Source organism: Hemiscyllium ocellatum, chromosome 2, assembly GCF_020745735.1.
Source record: "Hemiscyllium ocellatum isolate sHemOce1 chromosome 2, sHemOce1.pat.X.cur, whole genome shotgun sequence".
NCBI lineage: Eukaryota > Metazoa > Chordata > Chondrichthyes > Orectolobiformes > Hemiscylliidae > Hemiscyllium > Hemiscyllium ocellatum.
The window spans coordinates 123339207-123352741 of NC_083402.1; the positions used below are offsets into that span (position 1 = coordinate 123339207).

A 13535-nucleotide genomic window follows, 5' to 3' on the forward strand; every position below is an offset into this window, starting at 1 on the left:
ACTAAACTAGTCCCATCTGCCTGCGTTTGGTCAATATTCTCTGAACCTTTCATATTCATGTATCTGTCCAAATATCTTTTAAATATTGTAACTGTACCTGGATCTACCACTTTTTCTGACAGTTCATTGCACGTATGAACCATCCTCTGTATGAAAACATTGCCCCCCCGGTCCCTTTTAAATCTTTCTCCTTTCACCTTAAAAAAACCTCCAGTTCTGAACTCCCCTATCCTAGCAGAAAGATCTTGGCTATTCACCTTATCTATGCCCCTGATCATTTTATAAACATCAATAAAGTCACCCCTCAATCTCCTACATTCCAGTGAAAAATGTCCCAGCCTCTCCTTATAACTCAAACCCTCCATTCCTGGCAAAGTCTTTGTAAATCTTTTCTGAACTCACTCCAATTTAATTAAATCCTTCCCCGATCAGGGTGACCTGAACTGTATGTAGTACTCCAAAGGTAGCCTCACCAATGTCCTGTCGAAGTGTAACATGACATCCAACTCATGTTGAACAGAAAATTTCAGTTACAGATTCAATGTGAAATACAAACAATGATGGAAAGTGACTAAAAGTCCCCTTATTCACCAAACTCCCAGCACTCTGTATGAACTTGCATTCAAAGTGAGCCCACTCAGGTAAGGATCAGAAATTTTTCACATGGTCAATAGTTAAGCTTTGTAATGCCCAGTCTGACAGCATGGTCAAGGCAGATTCAATCAAGACATTTAAAAGAGAATTACTTTGTTATTTGAAAAGAGGAATGTGCAGTATAATGGGAGAAGATCAGAAAATACCACTCAGTGAACTGCACATTTGGCCAGCTCATTTAGACGTTAAGTGTGTCAAATGGCTTCCTTCTGTGCTGTAAAAATCATGAGATTCTGTGGTTAAACAAATCCATGAGTAAACATAATGCTGTATCAAAGTATTGGGAATCCCATGCAACATTGATTCTATCACCAAAGAAAACAGACACTTTTAAAAAAATCAAATAGACAATGTGGAGCCTCAATTGGACCCACAACATTTTCTATTAATACTAATTTAAAATGAAGATGCTATCTTCCTGAAAATAAACTACCGTCTGATGGAATCTGTACTTACAATGCGCCAGTGTATCCTGGTGGGCATTTACATTCGCCAGTCACGTGATCACACGTTGCCCCATTTTGACACTGGCACTTTAAATGACATCCATTCCCATACGTTCCAAAACTGCAGATCTCCTCACATCGCCAACCTTGGTATCCAGGCGTGCAGAAGCAGGCTCCAGTGATGGGATTACACAGAGCTCCATTCTTACACTGACAGCGGTTGTTACAGTGTGGGCCCCAATGGTTACTGTCACATGCTGAAATAGAGATAAAAAAGAGAGTTCTCTGTCAAGTAAGGTCACAGTCATCTTCAAATTAAAATCTTAATGCAAAATCAATGTAGAATTGCTAAGCATATAATCAACAAGTTATCCAAAATATGGCATGTAAAATTAAGACTTGGTGTATTCATCATTACCAACTCATTTTTTTGTATCATTTCATTGCTTGTGGACATTGTTGGCAACATCAGCATTTATTACCTCTACCAACTGCCCTTGATATGATGACGGTAAGCTGCCTTCTTGAACCAATACAGTCCATTCTACGTGCACACCGACAATGATGTTAGGAAAGAAGTTCCAACAACAGTGAAGTAACCTGGAAGGAAGTTGAAGGAGATAACACTCCCACAGACCAGCTGCTTTTGCCCTTCTGGATGGTAGGAACCTAGATTAGATTGTTGGAGGAGGCTTTGCAAGTTATGGCAATGCATCTTGTAGATGGTACAAAGAACTTATCCTCTTCACCAATTAAATTTAAGCATTGAGAAATAAACAGATGAATGATGGACAAGGAAACCAGGTGAATTAGAGTCAAATCAGCTATGGTAAAAGAAATATAAAAGAAAAATTGCATTGAAGGCGAAAGACAAAGATAGAAAGAAATGTAAGGAAAAAAATTGTAATTATTGGAATTTGAAATGATTTAATTCTCAAATAATTGACTGCGTTGATGTAAGAATGAACATTTTGAATTGTTCCCTTCCTAGTTCAGAGAGGTTGACTGCCATTAAATTATCAATTATCATGCCATTAAAAAGGTACTTAAGATTTTGATCTCCAGCTATAACTTTCGACAAGTGAGTTAAATAATAATTAAAATGTAAATCCAGCAACCTATTAAAAAATAACAAGGGGAGCGAGGGTGGGATGCCATTTGTACGAAGTAATAAGTGGAGAACAGTATGTTCAGCAAGTTCTGGAGATTCACTCACTGTAGCTCTTCATCCCGTGTACTTGATCACCCCATTGTACAGCAGAACATAAGAAATAGGAGCAAGAGTTGGCTATTTGGCTCTTTGAACTTACTTCATTCAGCAAGATCACAACTGCGCCTCTATCTCAACTCGGTCCTTCTGCCCTATTTCTTAATTCACTTAAAACCAAAATATCAATTGAATGTACTGACCAGCCCTGTGGGTCAAAATCTTTCACAGATTCACATCCCTCTGGATGGAGACATCTTCCTTATCTCAATCTTTAAAGGAGATCCCTTGTTGTGATCCCATAACCCCATATTCTAGGTTCTCCAGCCAAGGAAAACATTTTTTCAGCGTCTAACCTGTCAAGCCCTTAATAACTTCACACATTTCATATTTTTAAACATCAGGAATTATAGGTCCAGTCTACTCAATTTAATGAAGCTTTGTCATATGTACAAGCAAACATGTCCTTGATTGGCACGTTGCATTTTGTTTCCAGTTTGTATCTGAATCATTATTTCACATCCACTTAGTATTCCATAAATAAAATGTAATTAAACCAGTCACCAATCTATAACAACTTCAGCAGGGCAATAGAATAACAAGATAATAATAGAAAGGCAAAACTTGCCAACTGCCTCTGCATTTCATTACATGCAGTCAAGTTCCAAAGTATCTGCTTCAACTGAATTGACAGCCAAATGTGAAACACAACCAAAAACCACGATCGCAATCTTGTTGACCTGCACTGAGGATCACGTAGGGCAAAAGACTTGTGCGATAAGTATTTTTCAATTTACTAAAATTTACTTGTGGGCATTTGATCCTCATGACTAACTTCCCCTGTCTGAGTGAAACTGTGCCTAAGGGTGAATAAATTGGGACAGAGAAGAAACCAGTCTTCCTTTAATCCAATTGATTAAAAAGCATTGGATTGCCCTCAGAGTAAACATTTTTCATAGCATGAGAGCTTATTAACTGCATAGATGAAACTTCTCGAGATGCAATCTACGTTTTCCTGGGTATTTTATTTGACTGCACTCTGGATGTAATCCAATTAAAGCTAGATATTCTATGGAGGCATTCCCTGGGGTGCTTTCCACTGATAGCCTCTTGCTTCTCTCCTGCAGACACAAGTGGTATGTATTTAAGATAGAAAGCATAGGCCAAACCAATGACATGAAACAAGGGCCTGGAATGTGTGCTCGTGTGCACAATCCGTAAATTGCACTGAAGATACACACAACACATTCCATGTCACATCCCATTCTTGCAACCGCAATAGTACATATCCAGACTAATTCAAATCACTGCAGTAGCAAAACCAAACAGTGGCTTCATGTCACTGTTACAGATGATTAACTCTGGTAATATGTGACTGAAGATACCTTGTGCTCCCAGGAATCTGGGTGGAAATGTTGAATAGTCTCTCAAAACACCAACGACCTCTCCATACACAACCCCCCGAACCCAAGGCAGTGGGGCAATTGACAGAAGCTCAATATTGTGACCTGGCAATGGGTCAGGTAGAGGGAATGTTGAACTATTGTAAAAGATGATACATGCTAGGGTGGAGACTCACATTTTAAATTTCATGTTCATTATCACTATTTGATTTGACTTTCCCCAGATTAATCCTGTTATCAGGCTGCATATTATTTTGAACCCCCAGGTTAATTAAAGAATACCTCAACTACATATTACTCTATTCTCAGACTGTTGATCTCTCTAGCAAGGCCAGTGGTTATTTTTCTTCCCCAAATTTCCCTGGAGAAGGTAGTGGTGACTTGTCATTTTGAAGGACTGCAGTTCATGTGGTACAGATGCATCCACAATGCTGTTAAGAGGAAGTGACAGTGAAGGAACTGTGTCCTATTGCCAAGTCAGGATGGTGAGTGACTAAGAGGGGAACTTGACAGTGGTGGTGTTCCTGTGTATCATTTACACTTGTCCTTCTAGATGGTGGAGTTGGGAGATTTGGAGTGACTAATGAAGGAAGTTTGATGATATGCTACAGGGAGGCTTGCAGCCAGTGTGCATTGGCAGTGAGGGGAGTGAATATTTAAGGTGGTGGAGAGGTTGCTGATCAAAAAACCTGGCATAATACAGGCCAAAAGCATAGTTGAAGATATTTTCTGTAACTGTTTAATTTCTTGGTGAAACCTGCAGTGTCAATTGATTGATTAAATAACATAAGAACACAAGAACCTGGAGCAGAAAAAAGCAATTCAACTGCTTGAGCCTGCAACACCATTTGATGTGACCACCACTGATCTCACCTTGGCCTCAATCTCACTTTCCTGCCCACTCTCCATAACCCTGCATCTCACTACTAATCAAACATCTGTCTATCTCCTCTTTAAATTTATTCATTTAAAAACATGTTCCAGGCAAACGAGTATCTGACCCAGCCAAAGATGTAAATTATTTCCTGGTTGCTTTAATATTATTGGAACTCAGGTGTAATGGCGGATTAACTTAAGAGTTGCTCAGAAAATTATATCATCTCATTCTATATTCAGAAACACTCATCCTATTCATTAGTAAGTTCCAAGACTGAGATCCAGTGACAATGATGGAAAAGGTGATCTATGTCCAAGTTGTGATGTTTGAAGAGGATTTTTAAATTCAGAAAGAGAAACTGCTGGAAAAACTCAGCAGGTCTGGCAACATCTGTGGGAAGATAGGGGAAGGTCATGTCTCACCAACTCGAATGAGTATTTTGGGAAGGAGACAAGAATGCTTGACGAGGGAAAGGCAGTGAATGTTGCCGACATGGAAATTAGTAATGCATTTGATAAGGTATCCAATGGCAGGCTATTACAGAAGGTGGAGTCTCATGACATTTAGGCGGAGCTGGCTAGATGGATACAAAACTGGCTTGGTCACAGAAGACAGAGAGTAACAGTGGAAGGGTGCTTTTCAGAACAGAACAGAGTTCAGTAGCTAGTGGTGCTCTGTAGGGATCAGTGCTGGGACCTTTCTTGTTCATAATATATATAAATGATCTGGAGCAAAACGTAGCTGGTTGGATTATTAGGTTTGCAGGTGTTTGCAAAACTGGTGGAGTTGCAGATAAGGAGGAGGATTGTCAAAAGATGCAGTAGGAAATATGTAGATTGCAGATTTAGTCTGAGAAATGGTAGGTGGAGTTTAATCTGGACAAATAAGAGGTGATGCATTGGGAGACCAAATTCACATATGAATTATACAATAAGTGGCAGAGCCTGTCAGAGCATTGACATACAGAGGGATCTGGGTATACAGGTCCACAGATCCCTGAAAGTAGCAACACAGGTGGCCAAGAAGGCGTACAGCATGCTTGCCTTCATTGGCCAGGACATCGAGTATAAAACATGGCAGGTTATGTTACAGCTGTACAGAGTTTTAGTTAAGCCACATTTGGAATATTGCATGCAGTTCTGGTCGCCACACTGCCAGAAGGACATGGATGCTTTAGGGAGGAAGCAGAGAACCAGATGTCACTTGGTCTGGATGGTTTTACTAATGAGGAGAGGTTAGATAAACTCGGATTGTTTCCACTGGAAAGATGGAGGCTGAGGGGTGACCCGATAGAGGTCCACAAAAGTATGAGAGGCATAGATAGGGTGGACAGTCAGAGGTTTTTTTCCACGAGGAAAAAAACTACAAGAGGGCACAGGTTCAAAGCTTTAGAGAAAATGTTTCACATAGAGGCTGGTAGGTGCCTGGAGTGCACTGCCAGTTGAGGTGGTGGAAGCAGACACATTAGCACAGTTTAAAGCATATTGTGATAGACACCTGAACAGGAGGTGAATAAAGGGATAGAAACCACACGTGGACAATAAGGAGTGGGTCTAAATAATAACTATGAACCAACGCAAGCTTGGTGGGGCAAAGAGTCTGTTCCTGTGCTGTCTTGTATTGTATAAAGCAGAGGTTTGGTGACTCTTCATCAGAACAATATTTTAACAGTTTGACAATGGTCACTATGGGTAATTCTAACTCAATTCTGCCTGGGGAATGATATTGCTTTAAACTTTGTTCATTGACAATATATTGTAACAGATGATCTAAACAGGAGCTATGTTAATCTTAAATATTAATTCAATCTATGAAGAAATGCAAAAAAAATCCTGACCTGGTGGATATTTCAAGTGAATGTTTCAAGGATCCTTCAGCAAAGGTTTGGGAAATGCATGTATTTTTAATGGTGCCTTGAGTTGGGGTGGTGTGGAGACTCAGTGATTGGCACTGCTGCCTCACAGTGCCAGGGGACTCAGGTTTGATTCCACCATCAGGTGACAGTCCATGTGTAGTTTGCACATTCTCCCCATATCTGCATGCGTTTGCTCCAGTTTCCTCCCACAGTCCAAAGATGGGTGGATTGACCATGATAAATTGCTCATCATGTCCAGGGATGTGTAGTTCAGGTGGATTAGCCATGGGAAATCCAGGGTTATAGGGTAGGAGGTGGGTTTGGGTGAGATACTCTTTGAAGGTTCGGTGTGGACTTCATGGTCCAATGGCCTATTCCCTCACAGTAGGGATTCTATGATCTATGAGTCTCCTGAAAAAAGAAGTCCCATTGAATTCAGAGTATGATACTTCAGCCCATCATTCATTCATTACACATAGCTTGATACTATTAAATCATTCTTTAATGCCTATTGGCTGCATGGTGCTATATGATTATGCATTTATCTATCCCTGGGTTTCATTTCTGGAAATGTACATTCTTGAAACTTTAGTGTAAATATTTTTTCATTTTGGAGTGGCATTGCATGCTGCAGATATATAAGTGTGGAAAGTTACTGAGCAATGATGAGGGCAAGATTATTTGTGCAAAGGATGATACAAAGAACATCATTTAATCGTTCGCAAATGGGGAGTCTTGGCAGTGGTGGAGCTGAGCTAGATATACCTCTCATTTTTCTGCCTGTTCCAAAATGCAAAGACTTGTCTACTGTCACAATTTGAGTAGATTTCCTGAGCTGCAGTGAAAATTTGTATTTAATATTGTACTGATAGTCTTACTGATTAAGAAGTGTATTCAAGCTGCTGGATGAGACCATAAGATACAGGAGCAGAGTGAGTCCATTTAGCCCATTTAGTCTGCCTTGGCATTCAATCATGGCTGAAACATTTCTCAACCCCATTCCTTTGCCTTCTACCATAACCTTTTATCCCCTTACCAATCAAGAACCTATTTTGGTCTTAAATACACTTAATGACTTGGCCTCCACAGCTCTCTGAGGCAATAAGTTCCAAAGATTAGGCAGCCTCTGGCTGAAGAAATTCCTCCTCACCTCAATTCTCAAGGTTCGTCCCTTCACTCGGAGTCTGTGTCCTTGGGTTCCAGTCCCTCCTACTCGTGGAAGTATCTTCTCTATGTTCACTGTATCTGAGCCTCTCAGCATTCTATACATTTCAATGAGATCCTCCTCATCCTTCTAAACGTCATCAAATACAAACTGCTTCATAAGTGAAATGCCCTTTATTCCCAAGATGATGCTTTTAAATCTCCTCTGGACCATCTCCAAGGTCAGCCCATCCTTCCTTAGAAATGGAACCCAAAACGGCTCAAAATATTCCAAAAGCAGTCTAACAAAAGCCTATATCCTATAAATGAATAAAAAAATGTACACAGCCTCAGCAGTACATCTCTGTTGTTGTATTCTAGCACTCTTGAAATGAATGCTAACATAGCATTTGTCTTCCTAACTGCTAATTAAACCTGCATGTTAACATTAAAAGAATCATGAGTGAAAATTCCCAAGATCCTTTGTGCTTTAGATTACTGAAGCCTCCACCCATTTAGAAAATAGTCTACAGCCCTATTCTTCCTTCCAAAGTGTGTAACCTTACACTTTCTTCAAATTGTATTCCAGGCATGATGGCTCAGTGGTTAGCACTGCTGTCTCACAGCACCAGGGTCCCAGGTTCGATTCCAGTCTTGGGTGACTGTCTGTGTGGAGTTTGCACTTTAGTGGGTTTCCTCCGGGTGCTCTGGTTTCCTTCCACAGTCCAAAGATGTGCAGGCCAGGTGAATTGGCCATGCTAAATTGACCATAGGTTAGGTGCGTTAGTCAGAGGGAAAAAGGTCTGGGTGGGTTGCTCTTCAGAGGGTTGGTGTGGACTTGTTGGGCTGAGGGGCCTGTTTCCACATTGTAAGTAATCTAATCTAATCTGCCACTTCTTTACCCACTCTCCTAACCTGTCCAAATCCTTCTACAGCCTCCCTACTTCCTCAACACTAGCTGTCTTCGTGTCATCTGCAAACTTAACAACAACGCTTTCAATTCCTTCGCTCAGATTGTTGATGTATAAAGTGAATATTCCTGGGGTGGAGAGAGTCTGTCCTATATAGAGCTTGAAAATTAAATAACAAGAACTACAGATGCTGGAGATCTGAAACTATAATTTCCTCCCAAATCTCACCAGGTCTGGCAGCATCTATGGGGAGAAGGCAGAGTAAATGTTTCAAGTCCACTGACTCTTCATTGGATATTGCCAAACTTGCTACGTTTCACCAGCAATTTCTGTTTTTGCTACTATAGTGCATCATTGGCCTTGGTATTTTCATTGGGTGGACTCTGGGAGCATTTATGTCCCATGCTGCGAGTTTCCTGCTCAGATGAAAGTTCACTCTCTATGGCTTGAACTCCCACAGGCAGGATAAAGGTGAAGGCACTTCAGAGGAGACTTCTGGAGAGCCTGTATGTGTTCCTCTTCCAGCTGTGTACCTATTAGCACCACACTTGACTCCTTGTGAGAAAAGGGCACCCAAGGTGAGATCAAGGTTCCTCAGCCCTTTCTGTTAGTCTCATGTTTGGTGCTGAGCACCAACGACTAGAGAAATGGAATGCAGGTCTCTGCATCTACTTGGCAGACACTGTGTATGCTGGACCTAGCTCTCCATAGCAAATGCCAACCTTGCCCTGTTGGCAGCCCAATGATCACATGCCTGAGGCAGCACAGTGCAGATAGCATTGATTTACTTCTCCAAATTTTGAATTATTTTCCCCAGTGCTTCCGGCAAGCCTGCCTATGCTTGCTTGTGTATTTGGAGGAAGTTATGAATGGCCAACCCCAAGGTGCTGTGTCCTGCCTTGGGCTGAGCAGGTACCTTATCTCTGGCAGTCTTCTGAGTGCCAGTGCCCTGGGGTCTTTCCTCCATGATGAGCTATGGAGATTTAGCAATGATGTGCTCACCAGATAGTACTCCTGACAGTATCTGGCTCATGTACCAACTGAGTCTTTAGTATCTGAGCTGGGACAGGAGGCAGGAGGCAGCTTTGATGCAGCCTCTGAGGGCTACCCTGCTGCTTCTTCATGGCAGAAAGAGGAGACAAGATCACAGTGGCCAGTTGCTCCATGGCAGAGATGGTGCAAATACTGTAGGTACCTGCAGGAGAAAAAAGGGAGAGAGTTGTCAAGTAGGATAGAGGTTCAGGCATGTTAAGAGTACATTCACAGTGGTGGTCATAGGACAGCAGCACAGCACTTGACAATGAATCTTAATTCATTGCCAGTACATGAAGATCTATGTCTCAATATCAATAAAAGTGGTCACAGTCTCCTCCCCTTATACCAAGAGTCTCTGCTCATAGTGGGTGAGGAATCAGACATCAGCAACCCACCCACTCTGCCATAGTGTGGGATTTTTTAATAATCTGGAACAAGATAAAGGGAGGGCATAAATGAGGCGAAAATGTATAGCACAGCTCTTATTGCTGGTGCAGATACCGAGATGTCTTGAGTGAATCAATAGGCAGCGCAGAGGGCACAGAGAGGATCGGATTGGGTGAGAGCAAGTGAGGCAAGATGCTGCAGGTGGCATTGAGAGTGCCAGGCATGAACCTTGGTGGGAGTTGGGTGAAGTGGGAAGGTTAGAGTGAATGTGAGGTAGCAGAGAGAAGATGGCGACATTTACCTTTACAGAGCAGGGATGGTAATGCACCTTCTTCCAGCCAGCTGGGCTTTCCCTCTGTTGGCCACGTCCAAGGCAATCCTTCCACGACTGCAACTGAGAAGACTTGATCTAGTTTAAAATGGTGCTGGAGCTGGGGATCTCAAAAACTCCTGAAGATGGCTAATGCGTCTAATGCTGGTGAGTGCTGCACCACAGTGACATGGGCATTCATAACAAAGTACTCCAAATAAAACTGGGCCAGATAGCATGCTAGAGCTGACAGAGAGAAGCCCTCTTTGCACGTCTGCTGGAATTAACATTTTGGCCAACTTTTCATAAAATCCAGCCTATAGTTATTAATAAATCTAATGAGGAAGATGGAAGGAAATCTTTCAGTCTGGTGAGAGCATAGAACTTTGACAAGAAACGATCGACTCAAACAGCTTTATTACTTTCAAAACGAAACCAGGCTTCAACCATACAAGAGAAAAGGGAACATTAAGGTACGTTGGATAGCTATGATGAGATAGATGGAATGGAATGAGTTGCATGTTATCGCCAGCACAGAAACAGACCACTCTGTCCAACAGGTCTTTACGATACCTTCTATTCAAAACTGATACCTGGATTTCCCAATTTTGCTCTAAGTAAGCAAAAATTCAAAATGCTCTGGAGCGTACTTCCTGTACAAACCCAATCGTAACTTTTAATAGGATGTTGGCTACATATTTAAAAGGGCTCAATCGTGCTAAAAAGCAGGGGAATTAACTGAATAGATTTTTCAAATTGCCAGGGCCGGAATGATGGTCCAAATGGAACTTTTGCATATTGTATCACTCCATGGCCATCTGGGAACTGGTCAGATAACTTTCTCATTGAACAAAAATACAGGGTTTTTTTTTGCAGAAGCAGTATTGCTACGAAATGATTCATAGGGACGATATCAAGAGTTCGCCTCACACAGAGAAATTGTAACTTTTGACCGCAAGGGAATGTGAGGAGAAAAACAACTGTAAGGAATCCCTTTGAGTTCATCACCATCATCAAGTTACAAACCACCAGCTGTTACACAGACACACTGATTTTACTGACATTTCAATTGACCTTAATGGAAAGGGAAGGAACTTTCATAATCACTTGCACTACTAACCAGGTTTACTCTTAATGTTAAGTGGCATTAAAGATTACAGGGCTGAAAAATGTGTTGCTGGAAAAGTGCAGCAGGTCAGGCAGCATCCAAAGAGCAGGAGAATCAATGTTTCGGGCATGAGCCCTTCTTCGGGAAAGGGGTTCTTCAGGAAAGGCTCATGCCCGAAACGTCAATTCTCCTGCTCTTTGGATGCTGCCTGACCTGCTGCGCTTTTCCAGCAACACATTTTTCAGCTCTGATCTCCAGCATCTGCAGTCCTCACTTTCTCCTTAAAGGTTACAGGATCAGGGTGAGGCACTGGGCATATTGTCAGCTGGCTGGAGAGCTGGTGAGATACCGTAGCTATCTCTTCTTGTTAAAGCTCATCAAACCACACTGCAGTTAGGGAGCGAGAAAACTGCAGGGTCCTCAACTTTCACCAACACCCTGGGGAGAAAGACGAGGTGGGCAGATGCCATGCAATAAGTGGCTAGCAGCTTTTACACTCTGCAGAGCTTAGCCAAGGAGAAGGCTATAGATGCTGCCAGCTGCCTGGAGTTTTCCAAAGTTTAGAAGAATGAGGTGTAATTTGATTGAAGATCCTGAATGGCCTTGATAAGGTAGATACAGAAAGGATGCTTCCTCTTGTGGATCAGTCCAGTCTAGGTGCCAGTATTTTTAAATTATGGGTCAGGACAGAGATGAGAAAATGCAAATTCTTGCAGAAAGTTGTGCAACTTTTGATTTCTTTATCATAGAAGGTGCTCAAGGCAGGGCAAAGGAATACTTTAAATGTAGAGATTGATTAATTTTTGTTAAGTCAGGCAACACCAGCACTTATTGCCTCTACCAACTGCCCTTGATAAGATGACGGAATTTGAAACACAAACAAATCAGCCATGATTGTGCATAATTGGAGGAAGAGGATCAAGTGCTGAATGGTCTACTTATCCTCCTGTCCCATATATCATGCTGTTTGTCAGTTGTTTCACATTTTTCAAGAAACAGCATGTTCCCTGTATTGCAAGCTCTCTTAAAAAAAATTTACTTTTGGAAAGCCGTGTTGCTGGCAAGGCCAGCATTTATTCCCAATCTCCAATTATCCCTTGACAATCTTCTTGAATTTCTGCCATGTGAAGAAATTATTCTCGCTGTTAGGGAATTAATTCCTGGATTTGGACCCAGTGATGATGATGACTGTAGAACCACTGTTGTACTTTCAAGTCTTAAAAGTGTCAGTGTTGCAGCTGTACAGGACAATGGTTAGGCCACTTTTGGAATATTGCATTCAATTCTGGTCTCCCTGCTATAGGAAAGGCTTAAAAGAGACCAAAAGGACAACATTTTCATATAGAGGGTGGTGTGAGTAAGGAATGAGCTGCCAGAGGAGGTGGTGGAGGCTGGTATAATTACAACCTTTAAAGCATCTGGACGCTATATGAATAGGAAAGGTTTAGAGGGCTATGTGCCAAATGCTGGCAAATAGGATTATACAAAGAAGTCATTTAGACAAATGGGACTATCTAAATCTGGTCAGTATGGACAAGTTGGACAGAAGGGTCTGTTTCCATGCTGCTGTACACCTCTATGACTCTATAACTTGCAAGTTGTGTTCCCATGCACCTGCTACCATAATTCTGGTTAGTAGTATTTTGCAGATTGATAGAACACATCATATGAATGATACACACTGCAGTTGCTGCAATCAAGGTTGTGAATGTTTAAGGTACTTGATATAGACCCAATCAAAAATACTAGTACAAAATGAGCTTCAAGAGGGTCTAAACATTTCTAAGAACATAAACAGTGCTTACCGGTTGCTTAATCATAATGTCGCAGACAAACAAATGTCAGACACAAGCCAAGACATAAAGAATTCACATTTCATTTCAGCAATATTCTTGGAAATAGCAGAGTTGGCAGCATACTGGTATTATCTTTGAGCTGGTAATTCAGAGTCCTGACTAATTTATCTGAAGGGCATAGTGGCTCAGTGGTTAACACTGCTGCCTCACGGTGCTAGAGACCCATGTTTGACTCCAGCCTCAGACAACTGTCTGTGTGGAGTTTGCACATTCTCCCCATGTCTGCATGGGTTACTTCTGGATGCTTTGGTTTTCTCCCACCATCCAAACATATGCAGGTTAGGTGGATTGGCCAATGTTGATATGGGTCTGGGTAGAATAGCCTTCAGAGGGTCAGTGTGAA

At 41.7% G+C, this 13535-nt stretch overlaps 1 protein-coding gene across 1 annotated transcript in view; it reads right to left on the reverse strand.

Moving 5' to 3' along the window:
* megf10 (multiple EGF-like-domains 10) overlaps positions 1-13535 on the reverse strand; it is a 140720-nt gene that overhangs the window by 83095 nt on the left and 44090 nt on the right. The window contains exon 5 of the mRNA XM_060841790.1: positions 1111-1357. Within this exon, the coding sequence (XP_060697773.1) occupies positions 1111-1357 (247 nt within the window). The remainder of the gene's footprint in view (positions 1-1110; positions 1358-13535) is intronic.